At 46.8% G+C, this 22132-nt stretch overlaps 1 protein-coding gene across 2 annotated transcripts in view; it reads right to left on the reverse strand.

The window, feature by feature from the left end:
* Window positions 1-526: 526 nt before the first annotated feature.
* Window positions 527-22132, reverse strand: part of LOC101117129 (inhibitor of carbonic anhydrase-like) — a 45505-nt gene continuing 23899 nt past the window's right edge. Inside the window, exons 8-17 of one of the 2 annotated variants that reach the window (XM_004003331.5) lie at window positions 21341-21512; window positions 19739-19887; window positions 17678-17768; window positions 16505-16561; window positions 14029-14184; window positions 10664-10805; window positions 4344-4408; window positions 3399-3583; window positions 1560-1746; window positions 527-735 (exon numbers count right to left, since the gene is read on the reverse strand). In XM_004003331.5, the coding sequence (XP_004003380.2) occupies window positions 701-735; window positions 1560-1746; window positions 3399-3583; window positions 4344-4408; window positions 10664-10805; window positions 14029-14184; window positions 16505-16561; window positions 17678-17768; window positions 19739-19887; window positions 21341-21512 (1239 nt within the window). In that variant the 3' untranslated portion in view covers window positions 527-700. Of the gene's footprint in view, window positions 736-1559; window positions 1747-3398; window positions 3584-4343; window positions 4409-10663; window positions 10806-14028; window positions 14185-16504; window positions 16562-17677; window positions 17769-19738; window positions 19891-21340; window positions 21513-22132 lie in introns of both variants that reach the window. The other variant, XM_012103227.4, reaches the window with a different exon arrangement.

Here is a 22132-nt window from a genome sequence, read left to right on the forward strand (position 1 = left end):
CACCGTAGGCTGGAATCATGGTAATAACAGAAATGGTAAAATCTCTGAGAAGAAACTCACTTAAGGAAATGCAAATCACACTTTCAACAAATTGACTGAGGAACGATAGTAGGATTAGATTTTTACAGTAATTTTGATATTTTTCAATTAATCAGATCAGGAGTTTAATTCTACCTGAAATTATGAATTTTAAATGCATGAATATACTTTTAAAATGCGCAAACTCATTCTTTCTTCTTTATTTTCATTATGTAAGTCCTTGATACTGCGCATACTGATGCTTTCCTTGCACACGTATGATCACCACTTAAAGACTCCCTTCAGACAGATGTATTGCTTAAATTCACTTTAAGTGAGTTGGCTCTTGGGTAAAATAATCAAAGAATAGACAGGGAAGTTGACTTAGTCTTGCAGAGGTCTTTAAAATACATATAATTTAATAAATACTAAATTTTCACAAGCACAATTCTAGTATAAAGAAATCATTTTCTTGCCCTCCCCCCAAAAATCTGAGAACATTTCATGGTTTTCTGAGGAGACATAATAATTTTTATTCATTCCAACTTTTGCATCAGTTACAGTATACAATTATAAAGATAAGTGATATTAACACAGACCCACCACGCAGACAAGTGAGGATGTGACCCCACTGTATTTTCAGGCTCTGAGCATCTCTGTGTTTGCCCACTTTGATCAGTTTTTAATTTCCATGGAATGTGCAGGCATCCAGAAGTTCTGTGAGAGGTAACATAAGAGAAAGATCGTCAGGTACTGCCTGTGCTTCTTAAACATGATCCTTTTCCTATTTTCTAAAAGTAAATGGTAGATAATAAAGATTTCTTTAACATTTCTCTCTCGTGCCTCTAACTGATGTCAGTGTTATTCTTACACACCTACATTTTCCTCTCCTGCTCTCCTCATCTTTAACACATGATATAATTTAACAAAAATTCAGGCACACTCCCGATAATTTGATTATTCCAGGCCTAATTTTATTTCTCCAACTTATTTCTTTCTGAGGTAGCTGTGCCATTTCCATACTACACAAAAATAGAAATGATACACTTAGTGCTACTTCTACATATGTATATATGTAGAAATGGCCTGCTTAGTGCTAATACTTTGTTTCTATTAAATTGTATAAAGTATTATCTATACGTTTTACTTAAAATCTTTGCGAATTGGTCCTCTGTGAGTGGTATATATATGTTATTTCCAACCTTCTCCCTACGTTGAAATGGTAACACACATTTTCATTCTAGCAGCCAAAGAAAATGGAAAACGACATGTAAACAAGTTCAATTTGCAAAAGATCTCTAGTTCTACTGTACCCTCTGTCTCCTTCAAACAATTTTGCCTTTTCAGGTAGTATCTTATACTGTTGCCTAATTGAGTTGCTTCCCTGGTAAGCCTGAATCTTCCTGCAGGGCCAGGAGCAAGCCCTCTGAATCTTTATGCTCCTATTGGTACCGGCCCAGGCTTGGCACAAGGTCATCTTTAAGACAAACATGTTTGCCTTGACGCACATGTTAGTGCTCCTAGGTGTTTATTCTACTCACCAGAGGGTAAGCAATGCCTCACATTAGCAATAGCCTGAAGATACTCTGGCCCTAAGTATTTTTGGTAAGTTGTTCTGTCCTGAAGGTTAGCCAGACATTCTGTGTCATCACTGAAGAGCAGGTCCTTGGCTGGGGATTTAAACAGCTGGAACATCATGTATTCAAACCCATTTCTTCCGAAGAGCTCCTGGGTCAGACAGACAGACAGAAAGCAAGTGACCAGCAGCCTGGGCCATGTGTTCTGCATCAGAAGCCCCAAGTCTGCTGGACTGCTCGGCTTCAGCCCCTGGCAACCCTGGGACACAGCAACAGCTTAGGAGGCACTGGAACAAAATGGCAAAAAGTTCTCTGGGTTCAAAGCCAGGCCCTAGCTTTTCCTATCGTGTGACTTAATAAAAGTCTTGACTGAGCTCAGTGAACTTCAGTTTGTACGTGTGCATGCTCAGTCGTGTCTGACTCTTTGGGACCCCGGGGACTATAGCCCACCAGGCTCCTCTGTCCGTGGGATTTCCCAGGCAAGAATACTGGAGTGGTTTGCCACTTCCTTCTCCAGGGGATCTTCCCAACCCAGCGATCAAAACTGCATCTCTGTGCCACAGATTGTTTCTCACTGCACCCAGGTGGAAACACCTGAACTTCAACTTGCTCATTTGTAAATGGAGGTAATTACATGAGATACTGAGATGATACATGCAAAGAGTGAGTGTGTTAGTCACTCATTCACGTCCAACTCTTTGCAACCCCATGGACTCCTCTGTCCATGGAATTCTCCAGGCAAAAACACTGGAGTTGGTAGCCATTCCCTCCTCCAAGGGATCTTCCTCACCCAGGGATCGAACCTGCATCCCCTGCATTGCAGCCAGATTCTTCACTATGTGATAAACAACACAGGGAAGCCCAATGTATGTAAAGCAATTGCTAAATAAAAAGAGCCCCAAGTTCACTGCTCTATTACTATCCCACCAACAACTGGTGGATGTTTTCAACTCTCTGAGTCATCTTTAGATGTTTTCCTGTGACCAGATCCCTTGCTACCTTGCATCTTCTGTTCTCTGAACCTGACCCTTCACTGATCATTTCCATTGCTTCCTGCCCCTCCCCCCTACTTCCTTTGTAGCAGAGGTGGCAGCTCACCCTGGATGGAACCATCCCTTCAAAAGCCCAAGTCCAAGAGCCTCTTGTATTGCCAGCTGCCTCTGGGTCATCACCCTTTAACCAGGACGTGTCGACAGCATATGCTAAGATGTAGATTACTCATTTGGGGCTCTTCCAGAAATAGGGTACACCAGGGCAAAAGGCAGATGAGGCTTTGGGTTCCTTAAGATCATGTGATTCAGGCAGCCACTATTCCCTAGGGTCAGCCCTTTTTGGCTGCCTATAGAAGTCATGAGTTATCTGAATGTTGGCTCTTCAACTTTCATGAAGCCCAAAACAGTGCTCAGCCTGCCCAGCTTCAAGAAACACAGTGAGATCCTCTTTTGGTCAGGCAGAGTAACCTCTGTTCCACCTTTCCAACATGTAGCCCTAGCCCTGCCTGGTGGGAAGGGCACCTGGGTTGACTCCCTTATTTCTGGGACAGAAAAAGCCCAGGAGGTACCATGGTTCTGCTCTTTCTCAGGGAGACACTTGAGATACCCATGTGTTTGGACTCTTCCAGTCCACTGGGATACCCTAGACAGCCCCAGAGCAAGAAGTGAGCACAGCCACCAGCCTCCCACTTTCATCAGAGGCAGGCTCCACTGCCCAGGGAGAAAGAGTGCAACTGGGCTGGGGTGTGTGTGTGCAGCTCTGCAAGTGAGCTCAGCATCCATGTGGGGGATGAGGACTGAATTCCCACACCTGTTGGTTGAAGAGCATTCTGCGGACAAAATCTGCCTTATCTTTCCTCGAGACCACAGCGTGACTTGGGACTACGGCCAGGTGGCAGCTCTGAGCCTCAGTCACAGGCTTCCTAGAGCCATCAAGGCACAGCAGCTGGAAGTCCTCGGGTTTTAAATTCTTTGCCCAGGCTTCAGGGTTCTTTCCTGGAGAGAGAGAGGAGGTGGAGGGGTCACAGCTAATGACTTCAGTCAAGGCACACTCACTGGGGGGTGTTACTGACCACCAGTGCCTGGGGGAATCACAGAGGCACAAACAAAACAATAAAGGCTTTACAATAAAACAGAAGAGAAACATTCATAAACTCTTAAATTCATTTATCAGTCCTGTTAAAGGCAATGATCTCCTCAACAGGCCTGAAAAGTGCTAGTCAAAAAAGAGAAGATCAACTGATTAAACTATATTAAAATGAAAACTATATTAAAATGAAGAATGTTAATCAAAAGACATCATTAAGAAAGCAGGGAATTTCCTGGTGGTTCAGTGGTTAGGACTCCAGGCTTCCACTGCTGGGCACAGGTTCAACTCCTGGTGGGGAACTAAGATCCCACAAGACTCACAGCATGGCCAAAAAAAACAAAAAAAAAGTGAAAGGCAAATATTTTCAAAGAGGGACAAGATATGTGCATTACATATAGCTGACAAAAACTTGTGTCCAGAAAATACAAAGAATGCCTAAAAATCAAGACAGCCAGACATGCTTCTATGGACTGTGGCCTTTGTGTGTTTGTTGGTTGGGTTCAAGGCCAATGTGATAACCAACCCTGTCCAGTCTGACCAGACATGAAGAATTTTTTCATTCCCTACATAAAAAAACTTTAGGACCAACATGACTGCCTGGGGAGTGATTTCCCAGGAAGGACTCTGAGTTTTCCTGAGGGAGGAAAGGACAGTGCCGGTCCATACCGTCAGTGTTCTGCAGGACCGTGGGGTGCTTCACAAAGGCCACATCTCCCTTCTCAACGAGGCACCTGCACAGAGAGGGCCAGGTCAGCAAGGAGGACCCACGGAGGCAGGAGAGAGCCGCTCCAAGACGGAATCCCTGGGAGCTCCCACCCCCTCCCCCAGGCAACTGGGCGCATCTAACACGGCCCGCTTACTCCACACACACTGCTCTAATGTCTGCCATCCCCCTGGTAACTTCAGAAGAAATGTCATAGAAAAAGAAATCTGCTTATTTTGATTCCGCTGTAGATACCCATTGCTTGCTTCCTTAAACAGTGATTGGTTTCTCCACAGGAGATGCTTGTGTTCTCCTATTAACAGGGCTATCCAAAGATAATTCTCTGGCTGGATCAAAACTCACGTCAGAGATTAAAATCAGTGTGGAAGATGTGATTCTGAAGGAGTCTTGTCACACCTTATGTGTCTACGCAGCCTTAACAAAAGTTAACGTGCTTGTATCACGAGATATTTTTCATGCTTAATCTCCTGAAAAATGTTTCTCAGCGTTTGAGGTGCATGCTTTGGGAGAAACGTTGAGCACACTAAAAATAAGTTTTGCGACATTCAGTCAGTTGGAAATTGATATTATTAATTTTTAGGAACACCTTTTCCAGTTTTCTCTGTCCCATCATCAGGCCCCTCTACCCTTCACTAAAATCAGTTACTCCCATCAATTTTCCTAAGCAACCTTGTCCTATTTCTTTGTCTTAACAACTTCCCCCAAATAATCCCAGTCCTGAATGAGCCCAGTCGTCTGTCTCAGGTGTGTCTGCACCTCAGCAGTGAGGTAGACGAGAGCTCCCCGATGCTTAACTTCACCTGGGCATTCTGGCATCCCTTCTCTAATCTAGACCTGTGACTCTCTCCAAGAGTGGGCTGGACCAGCAGCATCAGCAACGCTGGGAATGGGTTATAAATGCACATTCTTGGGCCCTGGATCCCCTGGCTCAGGAAATCTGGAGTGGGGTTCAGCCCTCTGGGTTTGAATAAGCCCTGTGGAAGTGTGTTCAAGTGAGTATAAGAGGCCACTGCCTGAGATAGCTTCCCCACAACTCTTTGTGACCCCATGGACGGCAGCCCACCAGGCTCCTCTGTCCATGGGGATTCTCCAGGCAAGAATACTGGAGTGAGTTACCAGCCCTCCTGCAGGGGATCTTCACAACCCAGGGATCAAACGCAAGTTTCCCGCATTGCAGGCAGATTCTTTACTGTCTGAGCCACCAGGTAAGCCACTCTACAGAGCAGGAACCCCAAAATGTTCTCACTTCCTATAAACCTCTGTCTCTCCATACACCCCTCCACAACACTTACACTGTCATGTACTCTGGGTTCGTAGAAGAAATAAACAGATCATCATGTGAGCTTCCTTTCAGCATCCTTCTGTTGAATCTGGCAGCCCAAGACTCTAGCACTCTTCTGGCCCTCCAAGAACGAAGGAGGAGTGTAGGCCTTCCTCCAGCTAAAATCTCCTCCCCAGGGGCTTTGCACCCATCCTTGCCCCACACTTAGGCATTTTCCACAGCAGTCATCCTCTTTCCCCTCTATAACCTTCTTCACTGGGTTCTTTCCATCAGCATTTATACTTTTTTTAAAAAAATAAATAAACAGTAAGCCTTGCCTTGACCCTACACTGCCCTTATCAACAGGCCTCTCCCCTAAAGTCATCCAAACACCTAAGAGCGTCATAGCACTTACCATCAGCATTCCTGCACATGACTCCCTGACCCTTGCCAGTCATCTTAGGGGACTAACTCACTATTGAATCTGCTCCCGCCTGGGTCACCAGATCCCATTCGTTGTACTTGTTTTACTTGATGTCCCAAGTCCATCCTTTCTCCAGTGATCTTAATTGTCATCTTTGTTTTAGATTAAACATATGTCTATGTATCTGTCTTGGCAGTCTTTTCTCTTCCACTGATTTGTCAGTCATCACATACCAGCCTGTATTGATCACAGTAATTAGTACTGTAATGTGATTTTTATATCTAAGAACACAAAATTCCCTTTGTGTAACATTGTTTTTTAATCCTTGGCTCTTATTTGGTCGACCAAGTGTTAAAATTTTTCAAGTTCTGACTAGGCCTCCCCATCCCCTTCAATCCACCTGGTCACACTGCAAGCAACGAGGACTTCACAACACAACTTCAGGGCGTGAGTTGTGTGATCAGGAAGATTTCCTCTGAACTGGTCACCCTCACTGTTGAGAATCACCCTCACTGCTGGGCTGAAGCTAGACTGTGGTGGGGGAGGGGGAGAGGGCAAACACATGGATTTCTGTTAGGGGTTAAAATCTGGGGAGAGACAATGGTGGTTTAGATCAAGGTGGTATCAGCAGAGATGGGTGATGAGGTCAGTTCTCGTTACCCTTTGCAGGTAGAGCTAACATAATACGATGATATAGGGTCTCAGAGAAAGAGAGTAGACATGGTTAATACGCATCAAGACTTTGACTTTTTCCAAAAGGAAAAGCAGAGTCGCCTTTAACTGAGATGCGGAAGACTGCAGGAGCTTTGGGTGGGAGTGTGTGAAATTCCAAAAGCTCAGTTTGGGACATTTAAACTTGACCTGGTGATTAGACATCCAAGTGGACATGCCCAGTAGGCAGTTAGATGTATGAGTTTGGTTTCATCTGGTGTTTTCAAGAGATATCTGAAGAGGAACGTAAATTTGGGAACTGTCAACATAGAACTAGATGGAGGAGAAGTGGGCGTCAGAGGATGAGATGGCTGGATGGCATCATTGATGCAATGAACATGAACTTGGGCAAACTCCAAGAGATGGTGAGGAACAGGGGGGCCTGGTAAGCTGTAGTCCATGGGGTTGCAAAGAATTGGACATGACTAGGTGACTGAACAACAACAAGAACTAGATAAAACCACTGAAGTCTGAGCATTAAGAGACAAGACCAAGGCTGGTGCCCCGGGGCTCGCCCATACGTAGAGGTCAGGGAATGAAGCAGAACCAACAAAGGGGCTGAGATGCAGTAACAGGATAAGAAGGAGGGAACCCAAGAAAGTGTGGTGTCCTGAAGCCAGAGGAGAAAATGCATCCAAGAGAAGGAAGAGATGGGTGGTGCCAATGATCTGGGCTTTGGATTTATTTGCAACACAGAGGTCCCTGGAGATTTAAAAGGCCGATTTCAGAACTTCCCTGGTGATCCACAGCCTAAAACTCCTTGCTCCCAATGCTGGGGCCCAGGTTTGATTCCTGATTACAGAACTAGATCTCACATGCCAGAACCAAGGGTTCACATGCTGCATCTAAGGATCCCACATGCCACAACGAAGACCCCATGCAGCCAGATAAATAAATATATTTTGTAAAAGTGTAGTTTCAGCTGTGTGGTGGATGGTGGTAAAAGGTTGTTGCTGACCTACGAAAAGACGCCTGGATTCTTGGCCTCCAGAAGAGAATTCAATCTGGGGCCAGTGACGAGGCTTGATTGCTCAGAGCTTTTGTGCAATGGAGTTTTATTAAAGTATGAAAGAGATAGAGAAAGCTTCTGACATAGATATCAGAAGGGGGCAGAAAGAGTACCCCCTTGCTAGTGTTAGCAATGGAGTTATATACCTTTTAATTAGTTATTACAATGAATCAAAAGAATGTCTCAAGTTTGTGAAAATTCTACCAGACCTACTCTAGCAATTTACATTTTAGGATAACAAGATTAGAATTTGACAATAGAAAGATCCTCCAGACCCACTCCCATAATATACATTCTAACATATCAGGATTATTCAGAGGTTTTCAGGAAGGAGAAACTGTCCTCCAGCCGGATACATTGTTGTTGTATAATCTCTAGTACAGAGTTTAAACTGAGTTGTGTAATTGACTAAGACTAAGGAATGCAGAGGGAAAAAAAGTTTGTCCTTTTCTCCTCCTTGAGAATTCCAGATCCCCAATCTTCACTTTGAGAGCCCCAGACCCCTTTCTCCTCCTTGGGGACCCTGAACTTCTTATCAATCTGCCTAAGAATTGACTCTCTGCGGTGGATGGGGGTCAATGCAGGGGGAGGGGGCGGCAGATATGGTGGGAATAATCTTCCCACTTGCCAACAATGGGGAAGAATGTCTTCCGTAGATAATTTAAATACAATAATGAAAACCAACTCCATTGGTTGAGGAGGGAGAGGTGAACAGCTTCTTAAACTAGGTTTGGGGGCGATTGAAAGGAGAGAAACTGAACTGAGCAAGGACATTAGAGTAACCTCCTTCAAGGACTTCTGTTGTAAAGAAGAGAGAAACAGGAGGTTGCTGCAGAGGACAGTGAGATCAAGAGAAGTTTGTCTTGTTTCTTTATGTTTAGGATGAGAAAGAAGCAGCATGTTCACGTGCTGCTGGAAGTAATTCTGTGGATAAAAAGATGTGATGGCGGGAGGAAGAGGAGAGGCGTGCTGGGGCAACGCTCTTCAACAGGCTGCGGGGAGGCGATGCCAGCACAGGACCAGGCTCAGCAGGAGCCGGCCTGCTCGTCCCCAGAGGAGGAGTGGCAGCGTGCCCACCGGCACGGAGGTTAGCACACGCACAGATATGGCAGGGGCACACTGGCATTTCTATCTGGGTGACCTCAATTTTCTCAGGTGAAGGAGGAAACAAAAGTGCGATAGATGGAGGAAGAAACGTTGGATGACTGAGGAGAGGAAAGAGCATGGAATGGTCTTGTAACACAGTGGGAAGGTAATGGACTAGCGACGGTCTGGCTCATCGGAACCGGGTTCTCATTACTTTACAGGGAGGCCAGTCAGCTTGGAGGCCCTGGTACCGAAGGCGAATGCTGGAGCCAACCCAGGTCGCAGTTCAGCCAGGAGTAGCAACAGGCATTTGAGGATGTGCACAGGGCAATAATTATCACAGTTGGCTGTAGGACGTATGCTGCGGTCTGGAGGGGGAAAGGTTTATAGCAGGGGGTGAGAACAGGATCAATGGATCTCAGGTCAGTAGGAATGCTGGAGACAGGAAGCTGGAAGCAGAGCCAAGGCAGGCAGGAGGCGGTGGGGAGAATGCGATGCCTAGAGCTAAGACTTCTTTGCATCTCCATCTTCACGATGAAACTCCGGAGGTTCTGGACAGAACTCTAGGTCTCTGTGACGCTATCATAATCATGCCAAAATGGGACCATGGACCTTAATACCGATGCACATCCCAATGGAAGGAAAAGTTCAAATATTTTAGCCTCAGTTTAATGTTTATCATATATTTATGCAGTAGGATCTGTGAAAATATGTAATTTATGTATGGTTTATGAAAGTGACAAAACTTTGGAGAGGGAGGGACAAAGTAGTCTGGCCATGTGATGACTAGAAGCCTTCTTTATAGAGGCTCCCACATTCTCCACACAACCCCAACTCCACAGCACCCTCGAGGGCCCTCCACACTTAGAATTAACTCTACCTCCTGAGCCAGATCTCCAAGGGCAAAACAGCCAATGGCTGTAACCCCAGCCTCACCTTGCCTGGGCCCCCCTCCCAGTGCTCTACTCTGGGGACTTCTCTGGCCTCAAACACAGCATGATGTGTCTAGCCTTGCCTTTGTCCTTGCTGTTCCTTCTTCCTGGACTAGTCTTCTCCAGATTTTCTCAAGCCTGACTCCCTTTCAGTATTTAACCCTCAATATCTAACAGCCCCTCCATGATGCTGAGGCCTTTCCTGACCACTTTTTCTAAGATTATCCCTGAGTCACTGCCATATCACGCCCCTCGGTCCCACACCCTATACACACACCCTATAGCACTTACCACGGTCAGAAAGGGATCGGCCTTTATGCGGTGTCTTACTCCCTCCACGAGACACAGGGGCCATGTGTCTTGCTGTTGCTCTAACCCACCTACCTAGAGCAGCGCCTGCACATACTAGGTGCTCAATAAATATTTATTGACTGAATGGAGGAGCCCAGGAATATGTGTTTTTAAATGTACTCATCAAACAGGTGTAAAATGCACATATTCAGTGTCCTTCCTTTGATCTCAAACTGGGCTCTGGAAGATCCTGTGACTTGTCCACACTCATATAGAAGGAAGGATCAAAAGCAGAAGCAGGGCGGTGACCTGTGCTTATCATTCTTGCCCCTTCCCAGGTGCCCTGAGTCCATTAGCTCTGCCCGAGAGTGCTCCAGGAAGGGACCAGACCTGAGTCTTCAGGGCCCCTGGGAATCTGCATTTCTGTTCTCCAGTCCTGGCCCCTCCTAAATGCAGCACCCAGATGGTGGGGTGCTGAGAAAGGAGAAAGGACAAGAGGTTCACTGGGTTGGTACCAAAGCAAAAGGCAGTGGGCAGATACTACTTACCTGAGCGCCCCACTGGAGCCGTAGTACTGCTCATGGCTGTTGGGAGCACACATGTGGGCTGGCTTGAAGCTGCCCCTGCACAGAGTGCAGAGGCTGGACTCTGGATCAGACCCAGGGGCACAGCTTTGACTGAAGAATTCATCTGCACAGAAGGACACCAGAGGTTAGCTTTCCCTGCCTGTGTTGACAAGAAAGCCTCAGATTTTGTTCCTAAAATTGCCTGAGTGACATAAAGACACATTCAAGTGTTTAGTACCATATGATTAGAAATAAGAACCTATGGAATAGAAAAAGAAAAAAGGTTGCAGCTGGAGCAAAGTAAAGGGGACCTGGCTGAAGCTGGGACAAGAGTCTGTGAGATCACTGAAGTCCTGGCACAGGGCAGCAGGGGGAGGGATGGACACGGATTTAACTCAAGGAGAGTGGACGAAATTGGAAGTTTTGCTTGGTTGACCCTGTTCTGCACACTTTCCAATCTCTACTGCCCATGTCCATCTTTACAAGGTCTGCAGTTATGACTTGAAGGACAGGAAGGAGCCCAAGAGGCCCAACTGCCCAGCCCTGTGCTGAGCGCCAGGGTACCACTATGATGAAACCACAGAAGTCCTACCCTCCTGGAGCCCAAGTTCATGGGGTGGCAGTCACAACTCAAGTAACTACACCATGAATTAGCATTTCCCCATAAGTGTATTTCCCCATCATGCTCTGGGAAAAAGAATATGGCTCCACAGTTGCAAATAAAGGAGCCTGGTGCAGACCTAGGAGTCAGGGAGAGGTCTCAAGTGGAGAGATGAAGAATGAATAGGAGTTTGCCTAGCGAAGGGCAAAGGAGGAGCTTCCTAGACAAGAAGCAGCATCTGCAAGGGCCAGGGCAAAGGTCGGGGGAGGGGAGGCAAACAGCACAGAGAGCTTAATGGAGGCCCACTGGGCCTGAACCACTCAGTGATCCAATGAGTGGGAAGGGTCAGGGTCCAGACCATGTGTGATGGTCTGTATCTTTGTGTACATTTTGTTTTTTATTTGTAAAGAAATGGGGAGCCTCTGATGGGCTAGATAATGTTGGGCCAAGGGTCTAGCAGGGTGAGTCAAGACAGATGTGGGGTGTAGGCAGCAGGCTACTGCTGGAGTCCAGGGGACATGAGGGCAGCTTGGAGTCTCACAATGCAGAGGGAGGAGCTAGGTGGAGGGAGGACAGCTGAAATCTCAGGCTGGACAGGTATGTGGAGATGACAGGTTGGTTTCCAGCTAGAGCCAGTGCACAGACTGGGAGCCTCTGGCAAGCTGGGTGGCTCTGGGGCAGGACCAGGCTTGGTAGGGAGAATGCATTCCATTTTGTACAGGTTAAGCTTAATGCACTTTTGAAATACAAGATTAGATAATGTAAAACAAGCAGTTCAATATATGCAGGTTTGGAGATCAAAGAGAAGTCCGTGCTAGGGACAAAACCTGACATTGTCAGCATATTGACCTAGTAACAGTGGCAGCAGCAAACATTGATCTAGTGCTTGCTCTGGGCCTAGCTTTGCACATATAATATTGGTTTAGAGGTCATCTAGGCTGTAGGCATAGATGTGAGTGCTTGGAGGTTGAGTTTAAAGTGGGAAAAAGTTGCTTTAAGCAACTCAAACATTTATTAACCAGGTTGGGAAAGAGGGACTTTGTAGGGGTAAGAGATAAAAGAAGCTAATGTGTTATCACCGGAGAAGGCAATGGCACCCCACTCCAGTACTCTTGCCTGGAAAATCCATGGACAGAGGAGCCGGTAGGCTGCAGTCCATGGGGTCGCTAAGAGTCAGACACAACTGAGTGATTCCACTTTCACTTTTCACTTTCATGCATTGGAGAAGGAAATGGCAACCCACTCCAGCGTTCATGCCTGGAGAATCCCAGGGACGGGGGAACTTGGTGGGCAGCCATCTATGGGGTCGCACAGAGTCAGACACGACTGAAGTGACTTAGCAGCAGCAGCAGCAGTGTGTTTTCACAAAAGCCAGGAGACTGTGGTTTAAGATGATTCAAAGAAAGGTCATGGAGGAACAGACTGGAGCCCATCCTTCCAACTGAGCAACACGGAGGTCCTGGCAGCCTTGACCAGAGTTCTCCCTGTGGAATGAGGCAGGGGAGTCACCCACAGCAGGGAGTGTGGGGTGAATGGCTCAAACCATGATCGTAAGAGGTCTAACCATAAAGGCAGAAGGAGAAGGTTAGGAGCTAGAGGGGACGGTAGGGAGAGGGAGGATTTTTAAAGATTAAAGATGTTGGGTGCATTTACAGGTTGAGAGAAATTGGTGCATATACCAGAGGAAGAAATGGTAACTGAGGGTGCAGCTCTGGGGAGGGGGTCGAGGCAGGGACTGACAGCCATGTGGGTATGAGGACTGGCTGAGCAGATGCAGCCAGCAGGGGCCCTGGGCTTTGTTGGTGGAGTATTAATGGGAACTGTCCTGATGGCTTCAAGTGTCTCTTGCAGAAGCAGACAAGATCATCTGCTCAGAAAGGGTGGTAGACAGGTGAGAGTGGGATGGCGGTGTATGGACAACTAGGACGTTAGGGAAATTAATGGGAAGAGTGGGGAGCGGAGCAGAGGAACAGTAGGGGTGCTCGTGAGCCTACAGTTGTGGGGGGTATGGGTCATGCTGAGGCCGGCGGCTGGAACACCTGCATGGAATAAGTTGCTCTGCCCTGTGACATTCTTCACCTGTGTTCAGCTGCTCAGGTGCAGAGCACCAAGAGAGCGGGCGATGGGGTTCCTGCAGGGCTGGGACTTGTCACACGGCTGGGGAAAGAAGGGGAGCAGGAGCCTTTTAGGTGTTGGCCAGAGTCTTGCTGAAATGACTAATACAAAAATGTAAGAGGTAAAAGTGAAAGCTAAAGCCTTCAAAGGGTGAAGCTGAACCGTTCTGGTGTAACGTGTTCAATTAAGAAAGCAGGTTCAGGCCTCTCGTCTTCCGAGATGGCCCACACTCTGTGGATGTGTGTATCTCCCCAAATAAACCTTTTTCACACTTAAAAAAAGAGAGGAAGTTTAAATGGAAAAACAACACATGCACACTAACACACACATTACACACGCACACCTACACCCTACTCTACACTCCACTCTCATTTTGCCAACAGGCCTCTTCCATGAGCCAGACGAAAGACATAAAGAGTAGTGTACTTCCTTGAGATCTGCTCTTTGAGCCAAACCACTTCCGCGGAAGCAAGAGGGGAGGAGAAAGGGGGTTCCTGCTAAGGAGATGTGAAGCTTGCCCACATCTCTATCCAGCCCCTGTCCACCACCCACTTATGCCATTCGTTGAACTGAATCTCTCCCCTACACAGGCACAGGCCCACAGGCATACCGCCACTCAGAACACACTTACCAAATTTACATGACCCAGTCTGATTGTATAGGAAACCCATGGGGATGTTCCAGCCAGCAGAAGTGCCAACTGCAGTGTGGCAGGACTTCTTGCCTCTCAGAGAGTTCCAGGTTAGGTCGGCATCTGACTTCTTGACCACTGCCACGACGTAATAACCTTGCAACAGATACCAAGATGCAATTTCAGTGCCTCCCAGGCCCTCCCTAAAATTTATTCCAGAGCCACTGCAGCTAACCTTCACCTGGAGAACTCGGTGAAGCCACCTGTTCGAGTATTTCTGTTGAGTTGAAGTCCAAAAGAAAGTGCTTTTTAAAGTGAAGTCTCTGATTTTCTAGGTTTATAGTAATACCATTTTCTAATGATGGCAATTTAATCTCTCCCTTTCCTCAATTTTTTTAAAAAAAACCTCTTTTTCTTATCTTACTGAATTCACTTCCAAAATAATGCCAAATGTGTTTGGTGAGTGTGTGCATTCTTGTCTTGCTCCTGATTTTTATAGGAACACCATTGATGTGTGATGTAGTCTAACACAGTTTTGGGTAACAGAATTGTGCTTGTTGAGTAAAACCTAAACTGCAAGGCTGAATTTAGAGACTGAAATCATGGGTAATGTGGTTCACCACCGCCACTCCCACCCCCTCCCAACACACATACACACACCTTTTCTTGCTGTTGTGGTTCGGATGTCTATATATTCAAGCTTGGAAAAGTTGGAAGTCAACATGGCATTGGAAGACCTCCCTCACCAGTTACTAAACTGCCTCAGACAAGTCACTCAGCATCTAGCATCCTAAATCTCTGGTAAATGAAATGGTAACAGTAATACCCATTTGGGTACTAATACCTATTGAAGGGGATGAAATGTGCTAATACGATCATACTGTACATTCGGAATGGGAAGGGAAGCTTACATGGATAGGTTTCTGGCCATGTTGCTAGCAACAGAAGCAGTACTAGAGCTACTTTCTTGGTGAAGCAGATTCTCCTGCCTACCACACTGGGCTCTATGACACCATTCCAGCAGCCAAACACTGTTAAAGTACCTTTCTTTGAGCTGTACCAATTTCAACAAAATGGCATTAACTATTGTCATCTAGGGGTGTGTGTGTGTGTGTGTGTGTGGCTTCGGGATTAACTCTTCTCCATCTCTACTCCAATCTAACCTTCCCCATCACCCTGAACTGTCTTCCAAGCATCCTCATTGACCCACATTTGTATATCACTGCAGTTCTTGGAAATTTCAATCACTCGTGAAGCAATTACAGTTCTCTAGGACTTTATGTATTTTATAATCAGAATGACTATATGCTGTTCCTTAGGTTTGGGATACAGACTCAATTCAGAGAAGACTGTTAGCCAGGAAAGCAGGGAGGAAAGGGACAAAATATCCCAGATTCTGCTCCCTTCGAAGGGGAGAAGCTGTGGGGTGAGTGGCTTTGCATCCCTGAGGCCTCTGTGGAGATGGGTGGTGCAGGGCCTCTGTGACCCCACACTTACGCTGTGATGCTCCAAGCCCCCACACCTTCCCTAGCTCTATCTCATAAGAAATTCCAAACCAAGTAAACACTTGTTTTCATCTCAAGATCCCCTATCACAATAGTTTCCAAAGTTTAATGCACATCAGAATCATTGTGAGGGCTTGCTAAAACAGAGCAGCAGCCGCATCCTGGAGCTCAGCCAACCTGTGGTTGGACACAAGAAGGTTCATTTCTAATAAGTTCTCAGGCAACGCTGGTGCTGCTAGTCCAAACACCACATGACATACACAACCACTGCTCTAGCCGATGCCCTAGATTACCCAGGGCACCTCAGAAACAGATAAAGACCGTTTCTGCCCATGAGATGACACAGATGGCGAAACTTGTCACCTGGCCCCTATTCTGAAGAGGAGGTTGACTCCCTGCTATTCAAAGCCAGCCACTAAAGGCTGATGGTTAATTTCCTCTCCCTCCTCCTCTTCTTCATCAGCAGCACCTATGACTGCCCTCTTCCTCCTCTGAGGCCTCCAACAGGCCCCAGAAATGTCATGAATGGGCTCCTGTCCCTCGCAGAGATGGGTAGCAGCCTGACAGGGAGCACTCTGGTGGGTCAGGAAGGGCAGCGGATTTCCAGTCATGGTGCCTTAAACAAGCCTAGGTGTGGCCACTTGCTGGCTGTGTGGCCCTGGGCCAGTCACACCGTCCCTGAGCCTCACCTTCCCATCTATGTGATGCGCAGAGCGGCCCACATTCCAGAGGACTGCTGAGCAGGGGCAGTGTGAGCAGGAGCCCTCTGTCCACCGTCACAGGCTCCACAGACAGAGATTACTTCACAGCTCACGATCTGCTCCTTCTCAGTGAACGGTGGCAGGGTCATCTCTCTCTCTCTTTTTTTAACAAGTCTAGTAACTTTGGTTTATTTGTAAGGCTTTCCTCACCCCCTCTCCCCCACAACAGGCCTTTACCTTTGAGCCCCAGTGTTACTGATTCTGACTCACCTTTCATAGGCGTGTTCACACACTTAGACCCAAGCTGCTCTTTGCCATCTTGAGACACTAAAAACAATTGAGGTACAGGTCATTAATCTCTCACATTACTCAAGTCATGATTTTCTCACTCTCAACAGTCAAGAACAAAATGAGGAGAAACTCTGACCAAGCAGTTTGTCACTGGCCATCAACAAGCTGAGACCCTGCCAGGCCATTTCACCTCCTCTCCCCTGACCTTCGCTATTTGAAATTAGGCTCCATCCCAGAATTAGCTCAACACTCGGGGAGCTACAGAGAAAGGAAATGAAACGCTCATTGAAGGGGGTGAGGGGGAAGCAGAAGCCATAAAAACCTTCACAGAGGCTTTTCACTTTGCTATGTGATTCTAGGCATCCTGACATTCTTCCCTCCAGAGCTCTGGCTGTGCAAGCAGTCGTTACAGTCTTGCTGGGTTGTAAGGAAAGGGTCCAACCCATGGTTCAGAAAGGCTGATTACAGCCTGCATTCTACCCTGGACACCTCATTCAACCTCCCCAAGCCTCAGTTGTTATGGAGATACCACTGTTTACTTCACCAAGTTGTTTTGTTTTCAAGGATGAAGTATGGTTTCTCATTGCCTAGCAACTTAGGGGGTTAACAAATGAACCAGCTTTATTTTTCCTGATAGATGGATCCCCACCAAGACCATGACCTTGTAGCCCCAATCCTTAATGTTCTAACAGCTGGAGTGAGTTCATTTGGATTGGTACACTTGGCAAAAGGATCTAGGCACCTGCGGCTCTTTCTTCCTTGAAGAGAAGGGGGAGAGGATAGTTTTGACCTCCTTATGTGTGACAGAATGTGTTTTCTTCTGTACTAAGCCATGGAGCCAATCAGCCAGTAGAACTGTCCACCTGAACTGGTGGGCGACTCTAACTCAAGGGCAGTGTAACGAGCTCTGTGGCCAGTTCTGTGCCATGGTCTCCCATATCACTCTTCCAGCAATAAAGGTGTTATTTTGATTTCTCTCCAAGTTCCATATGTATCTTCGCTGGTTCTGACTCTGGGAAAATAGATGTTATCTACTAGTACTGTATGCTCCCCAAACAGCTATTGTTATCTCAACACTGAACTAAATTCTTCTTTGCCTTTCCATGTCCATAGGCCAGAGGGGAGAAAACAGAGACCCTCGCCTCCACTTACAGTAGTTCTCTGCCAGGACAGGCACCAGGCCACACTTGCCCGCTGTGTAGATGAAACCTCCATCCAAGCTCATGGCGTCAGCCTCTCCTTTCTGAAGTTAAGAAGTAAAACAGTAGCACAGCAGTGAGGTTGTTATCCTGTCTCACCCTCAGAGGTTTCCATCTCATTGGCTTCACATCATGCGTCTTTGTGATAAACCAAATGGCGTATGACCCAAAGCTTCTGCCACATAAACCCAGGGTTTAGAAAACTGGACACTCCATGGGCCCAGCCCAGATCATGCGCCCTAGACATCTCCGCACCCTCCATGAGGCCCCATTCTTAGTGCATGGGAACGACATGTTCTCATGACATTTTCTTTGTGACCATTGTCACTCACTCAACAATCCACGTGGTCAGACTTAGGGTATTTAATCTGTGCCTATGGGAGATGTTTTTTTCCATACGGCAGAGTTCTATTCTGTTCCTATAATCTCATTAGCACTCTAGTCTAATTAATAATTTATTAATAATTAACTTATGATTTTAATCAATGAACTTTTCCAACAACAAAGCCAAAAATGCATACTTATATTTATAGATAAAGTCATGAATAAAAAAACATACAGACACAGGAACACTCTTTGCTCTTCCCCTGTTAACTGCTCTTCTAGAAATCTATCTTAAAACAGTAGTAACTACAGAAGCAAAAGCTTACCTTACCATGTGCTGGGCCTTTTTCTAAACACTATAGTGATTTCCTCATGTACTGCCTCATAGAACCCAGTAAGGGAGGTACTATAATTCTCCCTCTTTTATACATTTTTTAACTGAAGCAGAGAGAAGCTAAATAGTTTATCCAATAGATGATTGGATAAGATTTAAACCAAGATTCAAACTTAGGTGGTTTAATTTTCGTAGCCTCTGCTCATAACCATTATGGAATGTGTCAGCCTCTGGGACTGACTGTTCCAAAGGACACATCCCTAAATACTTTCTATGTACATTTTTTTCATCCATCAAATGAGTGAAAAAGATCTATTTCATGGGCTTATCATGAGGATTAAATGAGTTAATACAAGTTACATGCTCATATACATGTATGGCACACAGTAAGTAACTCCAGATAATATTCACCATCATTAATATTAAAGAGATACTCAAAAATATTGATGGGCATAGAACAAAAATATCCAATCACATATTATCTATAATAGACAAAGTTTCAGAAATAATTCAAATACAAGCATTTAGAAATTGGTTAAATAAATTGAGGCATAAATATTTGGTGATCTATTATGCAGCCATTAAAAACATTTTAAATGAATATTTCATTACCTAGGAAAGCATGCCAATTGTGCTCAAGAATTGAAATAATAACTGTTAACATTTATTGACTGCTTATTACACGCTAGGCAATGTTACAAGCAGTCAAATTCATTTAATCCTTATAACGGACAAATTCAGGAGACTATATAAATTGCAACACCTTAATATTATGGGTTAGTCCCAGAGAGGTTTACCACAATTATTATCTTTCGAAGAAAAAACTGTAGTGTTTTCTAAGTTTGTCAATTATTCGGTCTTTTATTGATAATTTTTTTCTAATCTCGAAAATTGAAATGGACAGTTATTAACAACATAATAGCATCACTCAGAAATTATGATGAGTTTTGAGTTGTGAAGTTGTAAATTATATTATTTTTCATTTCTCTTCCAGCATGTAATAATTTTATCACGGAAAAAAAAAAAGTTTAAACCTGTCCAGGGAACCACCAAGGTTGATTTGCTGCCACAATCCACAGGGGGCCTAGGCAGGACCCCTCAGAGCTCCCTGGGGTCCAAAGCTGAGCTGAAGATACGTGTCCTGGGCTGCTCTGTTTCTGCCCTGCCAGAGCTGAAGGGGGAGGTGGGGCCAGTGGGGTGGGGCTTCAGCGAGTGGGGCGGGGGAGGCAGCATGTAACAGGCGTGTCTCAGCCTCACAGCTGATGGGAAGACATGGGGAAGGGGCCTCCACCACCAAACGCACAGCAGCGCTGCGTCCGAGTGTCCAAGGCAACTGCAGAAGCGGGTCCTCCTTACCGCGACGGCAGCAATGCAGTCCTCGGTGCTCTCCTCCCCGGTGCACGTCAAGATGCCACCGCTCAGCGCACTCCACTGGTTACACTTGACATGCTCGTCATGGCCCACTGTGCACCACATCACCCTCTGGGGACCTTCTGCCTCTGGGACTGCTAGAGAAGAGCCAGGGATTCAAAAGAAGCCCCCAGATGGGGGAAGGATTCTGAGTGGCTGCCCAATCGGGCTCTTCCTGGCAGCGGCAGAGTTGATGTGTCTCATGCCCATGTCACCACCTATTCCCGCATATCACCTCCAGGAGAAATGGCCAGCTTGGCTCCAGACAGAGCAGTGAAGGCAGAGCAAGCCCCTCCCGACCTTCCTACTCAGACATCACCTCCCCAGGGGAAGCCTCTGCCAGCAGCCCAACTCAGGGCCTTCTGGGTTTTTTTCTCAAAGGACAGAGATCTCCCATCCAGGGAGCATCCCCCAGTTGGAAGCCAGTGTTATTTGTTCTGGGCGGGCCTGCTTGTTCTACCCCACCCTACTCCCCCACACCTGCTTCTGCCACCATGTATGTCCACATCAATCACAAGGGCTTTGGCAGATGTGCCATAACTACTGAAAAAAAAAAAAAAAAAGAAAGAAAAGGAAGGAAGGAAGCTCGGAGCGCCAAAGGAAGGCAGGGCTTGCTGGATCCGTGTGTGCTCAGTTGCTTCAGTCGTGTCCAATTCTCTGTGACCCTGTGGACTGTAGCCCGCCAGGCTCCTCTGTCCACGGGATTCCTCAGGCAAGAATACTGGAGTGGGTCGCCATGCCCTCCTCCAGGGGATCTTCCCGACCCAGGGATCGAACACAAGTCTCTCATGTCTCCTGCACTGGCAGGCAGATTCTTCCACGAGTGCCACCTGGGAAGTCCAAACCCTCTGAAATTCTAGCTCTGATCCTGGTGGTGGCAGAGGCTGTGTTCCCACTTCAGTTTAGGATGGGCTCTATTCCTTATCAAATAGACCCCCTGTGGGGGGGGGGGCAAGCCCGACTAACACAAAGGAGACAGGACTGTCATTACTTAAATATGAAAGTAACTCAGTCGTGTCTAACTCTTTGAGACCCCATGGACTATACAGTCCATGGAATTCTCCAGGCCAGAATACTGGAGTGGGTAGCTTTCCCTTTTCCAGGGGACCTTCCCAACCCAGGGATCAAACCCAGGTCTCCCACATTGCAGGCGGATTCTTTACCAGCTGAGCCACAAGGGAAGCCCAAGAATACTGGAGTGGGTAGCCCTTCACTTCTCCAGCAGATCTTCCCAATCCAGGAATCAAACTGGGGTCTCCTGCATTGCAGGCAGATTCTTTACCAACTGAGCTATGAGGGAAGCCCCCGTCATTACTTAAGTTACCTGTAATCTGAAGGTCTTTCAAACCCTTTTGTGGCCCCAGGTTCAGGCCTTTTCCCAAGTTCAGCAGAACATCCCCACAAAAACCCAGCACAGTTGGCCCTCCCTTGGACCCTGCAGGCCAGCGTGGGTTGGGTGAAGTGGGGCTTGCAGGCCCCAGGAAAGCCTCCACGGCCCCGCCCTGCCCTATGCCCAGGCTCTCCAGGTCTTCCCAGGACCTTACACACCTCTCCCCAGATGCTGAATGACCGAAAAGTACTCATAGCCCAAGTATAGCTTGGCATCCATCTTAGGTGGGACTCTTAAAAACCCAATGGCGGCATCTGTAAATAGTAGGTCTTTCCCATGAGGAGAGTAGAAGAGCTGGAATTCTGCTGACTTGTCTTTTCCAAAGTGCTCCTGTTCAAAGGATAAAAGAAATAGTAAAGGAAGGAGGCTGGCTGAGAGAAGCAAAGTAAAAACAAATCCCAAAATCAGGGGAATGGAAAGGGAGAGAAATATGAATGCCTGAGAGTGAAGAGCATGGCAAGGCCCTCCAAAGTCCCTGTGGCTCACAGGGTTCTCCAATCTTCTTCAGCAAACACTTCACTCAAATCCTAATTTGCCTGCCTTGTGTGGCTTCAGGGAAACTGCCAGGGGCTGCCCCCCAGGTCTGTACAAAGGGTAATGGTCACCATCGGTCAGGAAGCTTCGGGTGGGGCAGTGATGGTGACCTTGTTGCTGGACATCTGATTGTCCTGAGTGGCTCCTGTGGGCTCATCCTGGAGTGGGTGGTGATCCAGGACCATCTAGCCTGGGGGTCATGAGCCTTAGGTGCACCTGACACCCCAGGCCTGCTGTGAAGGATTTCAAGCAGTCTTCTTTCTGGCCCTCCCAGAAAACCAAGAGCCCTTTGCTTGTAACCCCACTGACTGGCCCAAAGCTGTTCCTGATGGTAGCTGATAGTAGCACCTACCCACATGCTCTTTGCAATGTCCGCTTTTTGCTTTTGCAATGGCTTTGCATATTGCCTTGTCAGG

This window comes from Ovis aries, chromosome 1 (genome assembly GCF_016772045.2).
Source record: "Ovis aries strain OAR_USU_Benz2616 breed Rambouillet chromosome 1, ARS-UI_Ramb_v3.0, whole genome shotgun sequence".
NCBI classification, from domain to species: domain Eukaryota; kingdom Metazoa; phylum Chordata; class Mammalia; order Artiodactyla; family Bovidae; genus Ovis; species Ovis aries.